Genomic DNA, 16,961 nt, shown 5'->3' with positions numbered 1-16,961 from the left:
ACAGCATTTTAGGCTTCAAATTGCAGATTTGATGAGTGTTTGCAATAAACTGCTGCTATCGAATGGGATTAGGCTGTGCAATTCAGGTGTTCGGTATTACCAATACCGCCCGATGCCGCAAAACACCGTACCGCACCGATAAGTGCGGTTACCGCATTCTAGCGGTACGGTATCGGAGCCGAAATACAAGAATTCCGACCTCCTTCGGCCGGCATGCGGTATTAAAGGTTCGGTACGGTTCCCGTACCGAACCCACCCCTAGTTCTCAGGCATCTCAATCTCTTCCAACCACCAATAACAATCGCCTTAATTCTCTGAGTAGTTTGAGTTTTTTGTGCTTTGTTTTGGGTTAAACGATTTTGGGGCTGGAAAAGATTTCTTTTAAAATAGTATATTTGATTGGAGTAGATGTTTGGTTAATTGATTTTAGGGATGCAATTTTTTGCAAGATTTTAAGAAAGGTTAAATTAGTCTTGTAAAAGTGTATGTGGCAATGCCACATGTCATTAGGGCACCAATTATTAGGGCACTCTAGCACTCCCATATATATATTATATTGCATAAATTATAGGAAGGTGCTATTCACACTTTCAAAATGTAATCCGGCTCTCCTCTTTTTTATTTAATTTAATTAATATGTTTTAATTAATTAAAATCTCAAGATTGTCTTAAGAGAATTGAAAAATGTTTCTCCTTCCACACTCCCCAAAGCCTGAGATTCACTCACTGTATATGAAGTTAAGCCCAATGTGCAATGGAATGAAAATGAAGAGAAGAAATGGGTTGCCTACTATGAGGAGCCTAAAAGGACAAAGGGCTAGAAGCAAAAATTGAGGAGAAATGACTGTGGAACAAGATGGTGATATGCAAAGAAGGGATTTCTACTCTAATTGTTGGATTTGAAAATTTTTAATGGGTTCTACCTTATGATTTTTTTTGGTGAGGCAATCTTATGATTTTGATTGATTAAATGTGAATTGCGGTAACTGATTTAAATTTAAGGTTGAAGTCGTCCAACCAAGCTTTTGGCTTTGTGCAAACCTCTTTAATTGTTGACTTGACTCTTGTAAGAAAAACTAAACAAAGGAACAAAAAAATGACATTTAAAAAAAAAAAAAAAACATACATATTTGTTGAAGCATAAAATCACCATCTTGTTGATTGAGCTATATACTCTACAAAAAAGACATAGGTACTTGAATAAAATCCAAGTAAATAAGCATGGAGCTATGAATGACGTTACCGATATAAGGGAGTATTTATATAGGATAAATTATTCCTCATGGCCTAAGGATTGTAAGCTTGCTAAGCTTGTAATCACCAAGAAGTATACTTCTTTTAAGAGTGAACTTATATACTTGAATCCTTATTTGGAGAGTATTCAAGCCCATATTGTGTTATGGAAGAGGTCCAATCCTAATTGGATTCCTCTTCCTTATTTGTTTGATGAACATAAGGAGATCCTTCTCTTGTTGTCAACGTGAACGTATTTGTTCCTTGTAAAGGTCCATACTAACTAAGGTACTAACCTTGTAAGGATGTTCTACCTTGTCTGGTTCTTTAATGGGTTAAGTACCTTCTGACAAGGTACTTCCATTTTCCATAAATCAATGGAGGTCCTTATGGTTCCTTAATAATAGGTGACTACCTCACTTGGTAATCACCTTATTTGGTGACTACCTTACTAAGGTAGTTCCACATTTCCTTGGTTATTTTCTTAATTAAGGTGTAGGTCATTTACCATTGCAATTACCTTTACCCATGGGTGGTAAATTATAGGTACTACCTCCCTTTGTGGGTGGTGTAGAAGTTACAAATATATAATATAAATTATAAATTTGTTTTCGAGTAACACGTTGACAATTAGGCTGAGGCTAATCTCATTCTCTTTAAGAAGATTCAAGTCCTCTGTGATTTGGTAAGATCACGAACTGGTGCAGCAGATTAAATACTTTTGACTTGTCCCCTCTCGGATACAACAGGTTAACTCAAAATGTTGTGTAGCTCACACCTACCTGCACTAGTGGATGAGCTCAAAGCTCCACTAAGAGAACACCCTTCTTTGGCTAGAAAAACACAAGTAATTTGAGTGGGTTTTTTCTTTTTAGTAAAAAAAACTGATATCTCTATCTTATTAAAAAGAAAAGATAAAATTATAGTCACTAAAGGTAACGATTATACAATAAAAATGAAAACCGTTACAACGGCTATATAATAAAGATTAAAACTGTTATACACTAATGACCACGGTTACACAAAAAATGATGGGACTCACAAAACCTTCATAATAAAACACTCAATTTATTACAAAAAATTAAAACATTCATTTAAAATATTAAAATGTTACAACAGTGGGTACTACATTCCTTTGTGGCTACTTCCTCCCATTATAGGTACTACGCGAATTATGCTTGTTCTTCCTTAATTGCCTTTTAATCTTTATGAAATTTACCCATGCTCCCACAATATTTATTTTTAGGGATTAATACCATTTTGCTCCCCCGACTATTACACTTGTATCAGTTTGCTCCACAGACTTCTAATTTGGAAAATTAAGGACTCTGACTTTTTCAATTTTGCCAATTGAGGTTCTTTTGTCAATTTACACATTTTTTATCCAAATCTTTGAGGGCAAAATTGTCCCTTCCAATTAGATCTTATCATTTTTTCCTCATGCATCATTTTTCCTCTTTTATTTCTTGCTAAATTTTGCTTGATCATCTCGACATTTTAGATGAAAAATGTATAAATTGACGGAATAACCTTAATTGGCAAAATTGAAAAAGTCAGGGTCCTTAATTTTCCAAATTAGAAGTCTGTGGAGCAAACTGATACATGTGTAATAGTCTGGGGAGCAAAATGACATTAATCCCTTATTTTTAAAATCTTATTCTCTCATTTTTTTTTCTTTTTTTGTGTTTTCAATCGAAATTTGCATTATTATTATTAAAAATCAAGGTATACAAATGATACTTATAAATATTATTTATGTCTTTTTCTTATATAAATATGTTAAAATTTACAAAATAAACATAAAACACGAAAATTCAAGTTATGGAATGAAAGGAATCACATCCATCGAGCGTCCCATTTTAGTGATTCCACATCGCCTACTTTTATTCTAGCACCTTTGTTTTGAAAACATGGGCTTATTTATATTTGGGTGGAACTTTTTAAGGTTTCAAGAGACTTGGTGAGTAAATTTAACAAGTTTCCTTTGCCTTGCTATGTTTTGCATCAATGCATTAGACTTGGAGAATGGGGTTAGAGGTCCAGTTGGAGCCCATCTTCGGCCAGCCCAAGGTGGTGTGGGTGGCTAACGATTCGAGTCCGCCGCGTCGGTTCTTGTTCCACGTCCATGCCGCTGATTCTCTGCACCTCAGAGTCCATGTCACTGATTTTCACTCCAATACATGGGAGGCCGTACGCTCGGTTTCTCAGCTTGAGGACATGGTCTGCCTCTGAGCCTTTTTTTTCCCCCCCAAATTTCGATTTTTAGAGGCAAAGCAATCTTTAATTTTTATTTAAATCTTTGTATGTTTTATGGGTAATGATGTGTGTATGTGTGTATGTGAATACATGCTTGGAAAAAGGAGGTCTCGTGGTTTTGTGAGCTTGAGGAGTTGTAGCATTGGTTTCCTGTAATATGGGGTTGTTGATGACATTGAAATCTTAAACTTTTATCATGCTAATTTTACTTCATATCTTAAGTTGCAAGAAAAGGACCTTCAATTATGGTGGTCTGATATAACTGCTTTGTATTTGCTTTTCTGGCCTGAGATTTTGTTTGTCTAAATTTTGATATCTACAGACACTCTAGGCTTAAGTAATCATGATCACACCACTTGTTGGTCCCTAACAAAGACTGTTTAAGAAACGGGTGAATTGCCCAGTTGGGAAAATAAAATACAGATGAATGTTGCCTATTCTGACTTTTAAAATCCTACTGGTTTTTCCTTCATTCCTATATTTGTAGATAAATTTCAGCTTTTTTCAATGGAGTTGCTGATGGGTAGTAATGATAACATTTGGGTGATATTACAATTATAATCGTTGGAACCTCTATAAGCAATGTTCTGTATTTTCCTTTTTATATTAACTTACTCACTGTAATCTTACTTGCAGAGGGACAGCATTGGAATAGGAGGCCCTTGGTCAGAGTTCATAGACTATCTTATAACTTCCATAAAATCTGAAGGTGTAAAGCTTGTTTTGGAGGGACATTCAAACTCAGATGGTAGGCTTTTTTCTTATTATGTTTAATAAGTTTTCATGATTGATCCATGCCATACTGTTTGGCTTAATTTATACTTTAAGAGGGTAGTTTTGTTTTGTTGTGTTTTTGGTTTAAAACAGTCATACTTTCTTGTATAACCTGTCGATGGTGGTTTGTTCATGGTCAGAATGAGTACAAGAATGTATATTCTGTCATTTAGATCAGATTGATGGTGTTGCTTACGGTTTTTCTGCATTCACATGTAGTTTAAGACTAAATAGTGAATACTAAATGATGCTTTAGGGCTCTAGGGCCTGCTGTTGTTTTTATTGAGTGACGATTTTTCACAAATCTCTAAACAGTATATTTCTTGCTCCTGCATTTGCTTGAGTACTATTATAGCAGGTGGAGCTCTACACATGTTACCATTTATTCTCTATCTTCAATTTCTTTGAGAGAGGACCTGAACAATCCTTTTTGACCCTTGTCTGCTTGATTGAAGACAGTTGACATTGACTCTAAGATTTCCAACTTTATATAAAATAAATTAGTCAGTCCTTATTATTTCTATTATTTTTGGAGAAACAAAACATTATTGCTATGCACAAAATCAATACATGATAGTTGACAAGAAGTCCACATCAATGCTACAGTACAAAGCAAATTACAACATAAATTAACAAAATGGAGAGAGTGGGAGGGTGGGTGTTGGTAATGTAGGTAATTTTGTTTTGTTAGAGAGAGAGAGAGAGAGAGAGAGAGAGAGAGAGAGATTTTGTTAGAAAATCAACAAAATTGAGGATGATGTAGAAGAGTAGGGGAAGGATAGGAAATGAAGGAAATTTAATGAATTTAGATTGCTGGAACCACTCTGATAGTATCTAAGAATCACTCCTAGATAGGATAAGGGAAAGTGCGAGTTGAAGCTCCAGAATTTGCAGGAAAGATTGATCCTCAAATATTCAGTGATTGGCTTGCTGCTATGGACGATTACTTTGATTGGTATGACAGGACAGATGATTGGAAGGTACGGTTTGCAAAAATGAAATTGATTGGCCATGGTAAGGTTGGGCGGAAGAGTGTAGAAGATTGCCTTCGTCGGACCAGACATTCTTCAATTGTTGATTGGGAGGAAATGAAGCTGACAATGAAGGAGAAATACTTACCAGTTGATGATGGATTAATGGAATTATGACAATGAAACAAATCTGTGGCAGAGTACACAGAGAAGTTTGGTGAACTTATGATCCGTTGTCAGGTGACTGAAGATGAAAGACAAACCCTAGCACTTTATTAAGGAGGGTTGAGGGCTGAAATCCGCAAAGAGTTAATTACTATGCACATTTACAGCCTTGAAGACGCTTTTCAGATGGCATTAAAGGTGGAACAGTATTTGAAGCACTCTTCAGTCAAAAGGTTCAACACATAAGTCGGGGAGAAAGTACCAGGAAAACAACACCTTTCTCTCCTACTCAGGATGTGTCTACTGAAGATGCAAGGGAAAAGGTTATGGTGAGCAGTGCTCAAAAGGGTGGCAGCAACAATAAGAAATGCTTTGCCATGAACCAGGGCATTATGCATATGGATGTCCAAAAAAGAATCTTCATAAAAAAAAAAAGGGCGTTTAGAGAGAGGAGGGTGAAATTGTTGACTGCAAATGTGATGGAGAGAAGGGAGATACATTAGAAGATGAAGATGCTGAGGGGCAGTCACTGGATACTTAATACCTTAATGTTATAAGGCGAATTTTAATCAATCGTAAGAAGGAAGGCAAAGAAAATTGGTTGCACACTGCAATTTTTCATATGAATGTCAAGTGTGGGGAGATAGTGTGTCGGCTCATTATTGACAGCGGAAGTAGCATGAATGTAGTGTCTAAAACCATGGTAAACAAACTTCAACTACCAATAGAGGAACATCCCTGCCCTTATGAAGTTGCATGGGTAAATGACATCACGATTTCTGTGACGAAATGATGCTTGGTGTCCTTTAAAATTGGAGCCTATTCTGATTTATTTGGTGTGATGTAATTCCTATGAAAGTATCCCCAATCCTTTTGGGACGTCCATGGCTGTTTGATAGAGATGTTTACCATTTGTGGGAAAGAAAATACTTATGATTTTCAGTTCAATGACAAGATCACCCTTAATCCAATGAAGGTGGAAGAGGAGCAGTGGCAACCACAAAAGGGAGAATAACATTCTGCAGCAACCAAAAGGCCACTTCATATCCTCACTCAAAACAATCCTATCAATCTAGTTTCCTTGCCGGCAGAAGCTAGCCTAGTGAAGACGCTGCTGGATTTGCTAGACATATCCATGATTTGCATGATGAAGTGCGTCGGAAGATAACGCTCAACAACGAAATGTACAAGGCCAGATATGATGCTCACCGGTGATTGGTGGAATTTTCTGAAGGTGATATGGCGATGATACGAATCAAGCTGGAACGCTTCCTAAGAGTAAGTTCAAGGAACTTCAGTCAAGCAATGCTGGTTCTTATAAGATATCAAGAAGATCAGTGCTAATGCATATGCTCTGGAGCTACCTGAAGATATGGGAATTAGTCCTATTTACAATGTTGAAGATTTAACAAAATATCATGGTCGTGATGGAGGTGCTAACCATGAAGTAACTGCAAAACTGCCAAATTTTCCTGTAGAGAAAGGAAGGTGTATAAGACATTCTTGATGACCTGTTTGTTTCTACTAGGACTGGAGGGTACAGAAAGTTCTTAAAGAAATGGAAAGGGAGACCACTGCCAGATTGCACGTGGATCACAAAGTCAGAGCTGCAGCTGCTTCATCCAGACTTCTACAACAACTACCTGAATATTTACTTGCTGGAGTCGAGTTCTGTCAAGCCGGGGAGAGATGATGGCAATTAATGCTGCAGGAGAATTTTCAAGAGAATAGATAAATGCTCATGGGGTTTTTAAAAGGAGTTTTGTAAGTCTAGAGGCCATTAAATGGAGGTTTTATAAGGTGACTCGTAAGTCTAGGGGTCATTAATGCTTGGATATCTGCTGTCTTCTTGAATATACAAGAAGTCATTAAAACTTATGTTAAAGTTATGTATTCTAGAAAGTTTAGGGAGTCTTAAGAGTCATGGTTTTACGTCTATATAAGTCATGTAAGTCTGTCATTTGGGGGTAATGAACGGTATTCTAAAAATTACAATTGTCTTGTGAGTGATTCACAATTCTAAGGTGTGAGGCCTTATCCTATCTTGGAGTGATTCCTAGATACTATCAGAGTCGTTCCAGCAATCTAAATTCATTATATTTCCTTCATTTTCTATTCTTCCGGTACTGTTATACATCAGAGGGTGGGTGGGTGTTGATAATTTACGTAATTTTTATATGTTAACAAAATTAACAAAATGGAGAGTTTCATTCATCCATTCCGTTTGTTGTTTGTTTCTTTGTAGGTAAAACAGTCCCTAATTTAAGCTAGAGCTAAAAGCCTAGATAATTTCCTGTATCAACGATAAAACTATTTGTACCATATTTACTGTCTACTTATGTACAAGTTTTTTCTTGCTCAGGACTTTAATGTACAGTTATCAATGCTAACTGGACTGAGCTATCAAAGACTATCGATATTTTGTTAATTTCTTTATTTCATTTGTTGGCATGGATGAATGAACTTTGAGCTTTTTTTTTTTTTTGTTAAGAAAAAAAAACTACAAAGTTTTTTGATATTTGCATTCTTGTATGAGCAAACAGCATGTAGATTCAGAAACTTTGATAAGGAAAATATGTTCAATGCTTTCATCATTTGTGTTATGTGCGTTTCAGGTGCTGCATGTGCAAAATTAGTTGCTCAAAAATCAAAAGGAATGCCCGTCATTTCCATTTCTCTCTCAAAACTTGTGGGCTCTGCTGCCAGTGAGGCTATTGGAAATCTATCTCTTCAGCTCTTCGAAGAATTCAAAAGCATCCATGAGTCTTATGCAGCAGGTTGTCTTCTCATTTCCATGCAGCAATGTGTGTGTAGTATGTAGAAGGTTGTATTCTCATTTACTTGCAGCAATGTTCGTGCGTGCACATGTGTTGTGAACTTGCATGTGCTTGAGTGGCCTTACGCCATCTATACTTATTGCATCACACTTATTTTTTGGCGATGACTGCATTTTTTAATCCCTTCTTTGTGCAGTACTGCTTGATGTGTCTACTTGTTAATTTTTGCCAATATTCTTTCCCCAATTATTATCCATTGCTTTGGCTTAGAATAGTCTTGTGCTGGGATTAACCCTTACTCCTTTCTTATTGTTGTCCCAGAACAAGAGCGCTCTGTTCAATTGCCAAAAGTGATATCAGCCGAAAAGGTAAGCCTCCCCCTGTTATGCACTGTTCAAATTTTAGAGTATTTATGCTTCCCCCACATACTATACTGAAATTTGATCTTCCTATTCACATATGACGGTATAATTGATCTGCATCCTCACTCATGCAAAGACTAATCATATATCATCATTGAGTTTTTGCACAATTTTGGTCTACATTTTTGCACAATTTTGGTCTACATTTCTTCACAGTGCTGATGTAGCTTTTGGTGTATATTGAAAGTAGTGTCGTAAGTCTGTTATGAGCAATACTACAATTGTGATTTAGAAGCATGTGAGGTAATAGATGAATTGTCATCCTCACTCGTGCAAAGACAAATCATATATCATCATTAAGTTTTTTCACAATTTTGGTCTAATTTTTTGCACAGTGCTGGTGTAGCTTTTGGTGTCTATTGAAAGTAGTGTCATAAGTCTCTTATGAGCAATACTACAATTGTGATTTAGAAGCATGTGAGGTAATACATGACATGTGGTTTTTTTTGTTGGTTACTGAATGTTTGCTTATGTGCTAATTGGGAGTTCTCAATGAGATTACTTATAGTTATAGTTCTAGAATGGGATTCGTAATCATATCCGTAAGGAGTAGTTGCCATTAATTTATATTACTGCTGTAATTACAAAAATATAATACTAGTTAAGTTGAAGCTCAAAAATCAGTCATGTATAACCATTTGAGTTGACTGCTGATTCCAAAATGCAGCCATACATCCGTCTGGTGTCCTGTGCTTGTCATTTTCAACTTAAGTGGATGCAGGGGGAAAAATTTGATGTAGAGATCATCCACTTTATAGTCAAATACGTCCTTCAATAATTAGTGAGAATGTTTAAACCAAACTCAATCCAAAATTTATCCGTACGTGAAAAACTTACACATAAATAGGTTCAGTTGTTGTTTGGTTTACCAAGAAGGCTGCCTGTAAAATGTGAAAAGGGTCAACAAGTTTTTCTTGTTATTCTGTTGCCCACAAGGAGATTGGTTTCAGACCAATTGGTGGTGATCTTAACCTCACACATTTAACAATTTGGTTTGGTCAGATAATCTAATAGATCATCAATGTTATGCTATATTTAAAAATGTAATTATCAGCAACTTGATATCAGAATAGGTTATCTGACTTCTTGATTGGGGGAGAGTTTTGTTCTGATTGCCTATCGGGCTTTGGTCTTTTTGTAAATGTTTTAGTGTTTTGTTGGACTTCTTTTCTGTGGTGTTTAGAGTTTCCTTCTTTTACTAATAAATTTGTGTTTCTTACAAAAAACAGATTAGGTTATCTTACTTTATTGTTTTTTTTTTTCTCTGAATAGAAACAAAATTTAATTGCTTTCATCAAACCATTAAAATACAGTTGATAAGAAGTCCACCTAAAACATCAACGTCCACAAAGATTGCAGCAACATACTTCTCTCAAGTAAAGCTAAGCTCATAGCCCAAACAGAATAAAAAACCATATTGTAGACCAAATTTACAAAGAACTGCCTTCCAACCCAAAAGAATATCAGAAACAGAAAAATCTCTGAACTCAGAAGAAACTGAAGCCCACAAGGAAAAATACTTAACTTTATCCCAAAGTTCTTCCACCCCAACGCCACTGTACTCTTCAAAGTCTTTTGGTATATTTCCATCCATATTACCCAAAAAACAGCTGACACCGTACAGCCCCAAAGCACTTTAGCCTTCTTGCAAATCCCTAACACCTTAGGCTTTCTCATATAGAAGAGAAGAGCATCCTGCTGGAATTACCCAACTTACAGATCTCTGTAGAGCTTCCACCACAGACTTAAAGCAACTGGGCAATGAAGAAATAAATTATTTATGCTTCCCCTCCCCACTTCGTACACCAGTAAACACAAGATTTTGGTCTTTTCCTTTCATTCAAATCTCATGTGTTAACCATTCCATGCACCACAATCAAAGTAAGAAGCTCAACCTTGGGTGGAACTTTTGCTTTCCAAATCATACCAGAGGGTAGAAAGATTGTATAATCGTGATTAACACTTAGAATTGCAGAAAGATTAACACTTAAAACACTCTGAAGAGTCTAGCATCCTTCATCTAGTATTAGCTCTATCTAGATGTAAACGAACATTTTCCAGAAACTCAGAAAATTCCCCCAGTTCAGCATCATTTAAATTCCTTCTAAACCCAAATCCCAGTTCAAAAGGTGCAAAGAAGAGTCAACCAAACTAGCAATAACGGAATTATGGTACCTGGACATGTTATAAAATATTGAAACAAATTTTGAAGCGCATTATTTGGCACCCCACTATCCTCCCATAACCTTACTCTAGCCCCATCAACACTACCAACTGAATAGCATCCAACAAAAACTTCATAGTCTTGAGAGATATCTTTCCACTGGCTTAGACTTGAGACCCTCACTACTAATTTTGCATCCCATCATTTTCATGAAGCCCACATTTACTCCTAATTACAGCATGGCACAACCATTCTCTCCAAGGGGTACCTCCAAAGCCATTTGCCCAAAAAGAGCTTTGTTTTCTCTCATGAGAATACCAACTCCCACCGTACCCCTCTCTTTATGTTGTGACACTAACTCCCACATGACCAAATGCTCCCTCTTACCTTCCTCAACACCTGCCCACCGTAAATTCCTCATCAAATTTTTTCATTTTTGTGGCCACTCCACTTGGTATTTTGAACAATGACAGGTAATAGGTTGGTATACTTCCTGTGTTGTGTCAATAAAAGTATCTTATTTTCAAAAAAGGAAAAAAAGTTTGGTATATTTCCAAGAACAACTCGAATCAAAGTTAATCTGCCCCTTGAGCCCCTCTTGATAGAAAAATATTTTTCCATATTTACACTGTTTTTTCTACCTTTTTTACCACAGGATTCCAAAAATTATGTGCACTAGGGTTGCCTCCCAAAGGAGGTCCTAATATTTCATAGGCCACGAACTACACCACAACCCCAAGCAGCATAATCTTACCACTTCCTCTCTTCCGATTTTACTCCCACCAAAGAAAAATTTAAGATTTATTAACCCTTAGCCTGAATAGGTCACAAAAAGAGCTTATTACTGATAATAAATTAAGCCAACTCGTCACATTTGCGGACACTGAAGATCATGTCATCAGAGTAATCTGCATCCATTCCCTCTCTACTTTGAAACCTTCTACTACGGTAGTATCATTTGCCTTCTCTAATAATCTACTCAGTACGTATACAACCAAGGTAAAAAGATACGGTGACAATGGGTCGCTATGTCTCAAATCCCTCGAAGCACCAAACTTCCCTCTTGGATTCCCCCGTTAATCATTATTGAGAAATTTGCAGACTTTAAGCAACCCCCGATTGAATTCGACTATCTTAATGCCTAAGAAATGTGTTGCGATGCTAAAACTCCTTGAAATCTTTCTTGAAGCATGTCCCTCAAAACTCCTCTGTGCTCCCTGTCCCTCGCTCTCTCTCTTGCTTTTCATTCTGCATTCTCATGTCCATGAAAAGTCACTTTGTATCTTGCTATGTCCTTAACTCTTCTGACTTAATTTGCTATTACACTTCAGCTAATAATAATAATAATGTTAATTGAACTACGGCATTACTTTGGTTTGGCATAGTTCTCTCTACAGAGCTGTTCCTCTTCTTAAAGTTATAGTTTAAAATGTGAAATACTCTCAACAAGCCAGTCCTTTTACCCAATGGAAGTTTGTGCTTACTTTATGCTTTCAGGCTCATTTTTGAATTGTTGTGTGGGATTTTGTTGACTAGTAATGCACTTTCTCCAGAATAGTTAATTGATTAAACTTTAGACCCTGCGCTGCATATTACAGATTTATTAGCATATTAGCATACCAGTTTATATCTCAAAATTATCACCAGTTTATTCCTTACCTAACTCTGTTCCTTTTATCTGTCAGGATAGCAATGATAGTATGCACAGCCAACTGGAGCAGCATTCAAAGAGGCAAATGTTACAAAAGATCAGTTCCTCTGACAAAGCAGATGTTGCTGGACTATTCAGTAATGGTTTAAAAAATTCTCCAGGTGTGTGATGTAATTTTTGTTGATGTAGTTTGAGAATTAAATCCTAATTCCCACCGTCACGGCGTACAAGCAATAATTCGATGAAAGATAAATAACAAACACAGCCAAGAAAACAGAAAATAATAAACCAACAAGCACACACAATCACACCGAGATTTGTTACGAGGTTCGGCAAAATTCCTGCCTACGTCCCCGGGAGAGATCTCCGTTCTTCACTATGAGAATAATAAGTATTAAGATTACAATTGGACTAAATCACATAACCCAATCCCCAAATCCCTTGTACACCCTTTCACAAAGTGTTTCCCAAAACCCTAGATCTCTCACCCAAGATTAATTACCTAATCTTGATCTCACCAATTCTAGATTGTGTGCCTCCCAAGAATCCTAAGGACTTGCTCACTCTAATCTGATTCTCTCACGTTTTTCTAAGCCCCTAAGGTCCTATTTATAACCATAGGCCTTATATTACAATCCTAGATAAAGTAGGAAGAAAGTTAACTTTGAGTAGGAAATAAGTTTCCTTTATACACAAGGAAAACCTCAAAACTTGCCCAAAACGAAGTCCAAAACGCACCAGGAATTAATAACCTTCCAACACCTATTTGGACTCCTAACTTCATCCTAGAATACCATGGAAATCCCCCATGAACCAGGAAATCTTCAAATGCGAGCCAAATTAACAACAATCTCCACCTTGGCGATCATATCATGCAAATTACCTTGCACCAAATACCATTGGCCTTGACCTTGTACCAACTACACATAACCCGAATCAAGAAACTATGGTCCACCCTTGATTCGCACGGCCAATACCTATGTGCAAGTGCATCGTGTAACCAATTACCGGTTAGCACCGAAGAGGGGCCTCGATTCACCCCCTCCTCCAGTAGGATCTCCTTTCTCACCATCGTTTGAACCTTGGAAACATGTCACAACCGTCTTTGCTGTACCCGCAAACGAGACCTTCCTCAAGCGCTTGATTTCTTGTGCATTTCGTTTCCAACCAACCATCGAGGTTTGAGTTCCTATCAAACGATATAAACCACCACACTTCTCTCCCTTCATTAGGACCATGCTTCCATGAGTAATTTTCATGACTCCACCTGCTATCAAAACCAGGTAGCCCTTGGAATCCAACCTACTCAAGGATATCAAATTCCTTTGTAGCTTTGGGACATAAGCGACTCCACCCAAAGTATGCTCCACCCCATTGAACATCTTGATCTTCACCGTTCCAACTCCCATGACGTCAACTTTGGACCCGTCAGGCAAAGAGAAAGATCCTCCCTTTGATTCTTGAAACTTTTCAAAATATTTTTTTCTAGAGCATATATGGTGAGTAGAACCCGAATCCAATATCCAATCACCATGAGAAGAAGTGTTACCTATAGAGACTGTGAGAAGTTCTCCAGATTCATTATAGTCTGCTACCGCTGTAGAGCCATGACCATCCTTCTTATTCCAAGTCGGACAGTCCTTCTTTATGTGTCCCCACTCTTTGCACTTGTAGCACTGCCAGCCCTTACCACTACCCTTTGATCTAGCCTTGCTATCACTAGAACCCTTGGTAGTTTGCCTTCCTCTTTGACCATGAGCAACAAACAAGGAATCTTTATCCTCAACTTTCTTTCTCCTTTCACTAGACAAGAGAGTTGACTCGACCTCCTCCATCTTCAGTGTATTCTTACCATACAAGAAGATATCCACTATGTTGTCATATGTATCAGGAAGTGAGGTTAGAAGTAAGAGGGCTCGATCTTCTTCCTCAATCTTTACCCCAACTCTTTCGAGTTGATTTAGCAGTCCTTTGAACATGTTCATATGATCCATGAGATTTGCACCCGCTTCCATCTTCAGCTTATATATGTCCCGCTTCAGATTCAACTTTATGGCCATAGACTTCTGAGCTAAATAAAGCTTTTCTAGTTTCTTCCACAATTCCGGGGCAGAATCTTCATCTATATTGTTGATAATATTATCAGCAATATAAAGCCGAATCGTGCTCACACACCTGCACTCCAAGTCTTCCCAGTCATCATCTGTCATCTTTGCCGGCTTTCCTTCTTCCTTTCCCTTCAAGGCGCGTGCCAAGCCTTGCGAAACTAGGACATCCTTCACTCTCTTTTGCCATAGAGTAAAGTTACCTCTTCCATCAAATTGCTCCACCTTAAAGGATGAAACACCACTACTTCCCGCTGCCATGACAAACTACCCTCGATCGATAAACACGGAACCACGATCGATGAACACGAAACCTGGCTCTGATACCACTTGTTGATGTAGTTTGAGAATTAAATCCTAATTCCCACCGTCACGGCGTACAAGCAATAATTCGATGAAAGATAAATAACAAACACAGCCAAGAAAACAGAAAATAATAAACCAACAAGCACACACAATCACACCGAGATTTGTTACGAGGTTCGGCAAAATTCCTGCCTACGTCCCCGGGAGAGATCTCCGTTCTTCACTATGAGAATAATAAGTATTAAGATTACAATTGGACTAAATCACATAACCCAATCCCCAAATCCCTTGTACACCCTTTCACAAAGTGTTTCCCAAAACCCTAGATCTCTCACCCAAGATTAATTACCTAATCTTGATCTCACCAATTCTAGATTGTGTGCCTCCCAAGAATCCTAAGGACTTGCTCACTCTAATCTGATTCTCTCACGTTTTTCTAAGCCCCTAAGGTCCTATTTATAACCATAGGCCTTATATTACAATCCTAGATAAAGTAGGAAGAAAGTTAGCTTTGAGTAGGAAATAAGTTTCCTTTATACACAAGGAAAACCTCAAAACTTGCCCAAAACGAAGTCCAAAACGCACCAGGAAATAATAACCTTCCAACACCTATTTGGACTCCTAACTTCATCCTAGAATACCATGGAAATCCCCCATGAACCAGGAAATCTTCAAATGCGAGCCAAATTAACAACAATTTTGTCCGCCTAAGAAGTGTCATTTTGGTGAAATGTTCTGCATTTCCAAAGGGAAGCTTGCAATGTGTGCAGTGCATAATTGAACTTTATGATTAGTAAGATAATTTGCGAGAAGAATAAAATTGTGGATCATGTTGCTGCACCCTCATAAATATCTGTCAGTTAACATCTGCTTAACTTATTCCATGGAAAATCTCTTTTGTTGAACTGTCTTGTGCTTCTCCATATTGTCAGCCATGTATATCTCTTCTTGGGGCTTTGTTGCACTTCATATGATTAGGGAATAAAACATCCACATGTCTTCCCTGCTGATATTCATTCTCCCCGGAAGCAATTGACATACTAACACATGTAAGGCAGAGGGCCTGTTTCTAACACATCTGTTTCTGTGTATTTTTGCATGGTTTATTGCTTGCCAAGGAGCTATGATTTTTAGAATTGTTTTCATGTACAATCAGAGAGAAAAATAAGCCTCTTCACTCTCAAGTAGTCAATGATACAAAATGTGGAAAAAAGAAGAAAAGGGAAGAAAAATTAAAAGTTCAGCTGCATATGTGTATCATACCATTATAGCCGATTTCTTAACTCTGTGAGCCAATTTAATTCAGTCTTGAATAGAACTCATCCATATCTGAAGACTCAATTATGATATTTTTTTAATATATCTTCTTGCTGAGGGACCTATTTTCAATTTGTATTTTGTGTTCTTGCTTTTCTTGTTCCCTCAACATTGTTAGATTTACTGTGGGCCGATTGACTTGTCTGCTATCTGCAAATAATTAGTTTCATACCATTTGTATTATTATCAAGTATCAACAAGACATTGATTTGTTAATACTGCAGATAAACAAGCAGCTCGAGATACAAACTCAACAAAAGTTAGCAATCGGGTTGTGCCTGCATTTCGTAGGTAAGTTTTGCATCTCTAACGTTGTTTACCACCTCCGTCCATTCCCTCCGAATTTCTACTGTCATATACCATATCCATATGTTCTCTTCACGTTAATAACAGCATAATTATTTGACAGGACAAAAGTAAGAGGTGCCCTTCTGCAGGATACAGAAGATGAACACAAGTAAAAGCTAGGTTATTTGACAACTTTGGTGTGCAGCACGCTCTATGAATTAATTATAAGTTTTTTTTTTTATTGTTTCTAGTACAGTAGTCTAGATTTAGAATTCTGTTTTTCATGTTTATGAAGGATAAACGAAAAACATTTTCTTTATCTATATATTCCCTTGATTAAAACTTTTGTTTGAGCCAATGAAATTGATGGTGCTTGCATTTTTGTACCTACAGTAATTTGGAAGACCCTTTACTTTACTTTCTAGCATAAAAATTTACGCCCACCAACAACCTTGAGGCTCCCTGTATTTAGAATTTTGTATATTAGGCATTCTTATTAGTTTAGTCCAAACTAAATTGGAATTAAAGCTCT

At 37.2% G+C, this 16,961-nt stretch overlaps 1 protein-coding gene and 1 pseudogene across 1 annotated transcript; both read left to right on the top strand.

Moving 5' to 3' along the window:
- The first annotated feature begins 3,156 nt into the window (after positions 1–3,156).
- On the top strand, positions 3,157–16,881 carry LOC147283614 (U2 small nuclear ribonucleoprotein auxiliary factor-like protein). The gene is made up of 7 exons (XM_086244501.1): positions 3,157–3,453; positions 4,126–4,237; positions 8,015–8,176; positions 8,498–8,544; positions 12,448–12,574; positions 16,366–16,432; positions 16,551–16,881. Exons 1-7 carry the CDS (start codon positions 3,259–3,261, stop codon positions 16,600–16,602), a joined length of 762 nt encoding a protein of 253 aa, XP_086100627.1. The 5' UTR covers positions 3,157–3,258; the 3' UTR covers positions 16,603–16,881.
- LOC147283615 (uncharacterized) lies at positions 4,405–6,665 on the top strand (annotated as a pseudogene).
- Positions 16,882–16,961: the final 80 nt, after the last annotated feature.

This window comes from Dryas octopetala, chromosome 5, assembly GCF_963921425.1.
Source record: "Dryas octopetala chromosome 5, drDryOcto1.1, whole genome shotgun sequence".
NCBI classification, from domain to species: Eukaryota; Viridiplantae; Streptophyta; class Magnoliopsida; order Rosales; family Rosaceae; genus Dryas; species Dryas octopetala.
Note: the sequence above shows the minus strand (reverse complement) of the source record. Positions and strands in the feature narration are given on the sequence as shown.

Coding starts and splice junctions, on each gene's coding strand:
- LOC147283614 (XM_086244501.1), top strand. CDS start 3,259: ATGGGGTTAGAGGTCCAGTTGGAGCCCATCTTCGGCCAGCCCAAGGTG. Junction 3,454..4,125: donor TTTCTCAGCTTGAGGACATG/GTCTGCCTCTGA, acceptor TCTTACTTGCAG/AGGGACAGCATTGGAATAGG. Junction 4,238..8,014: donor GGGACATTCAAACTCAGATG/GTAGGCTTTTTT, acceptor TGTGCGTTTCAG/GTGCTGCATGTGCAAAATTA.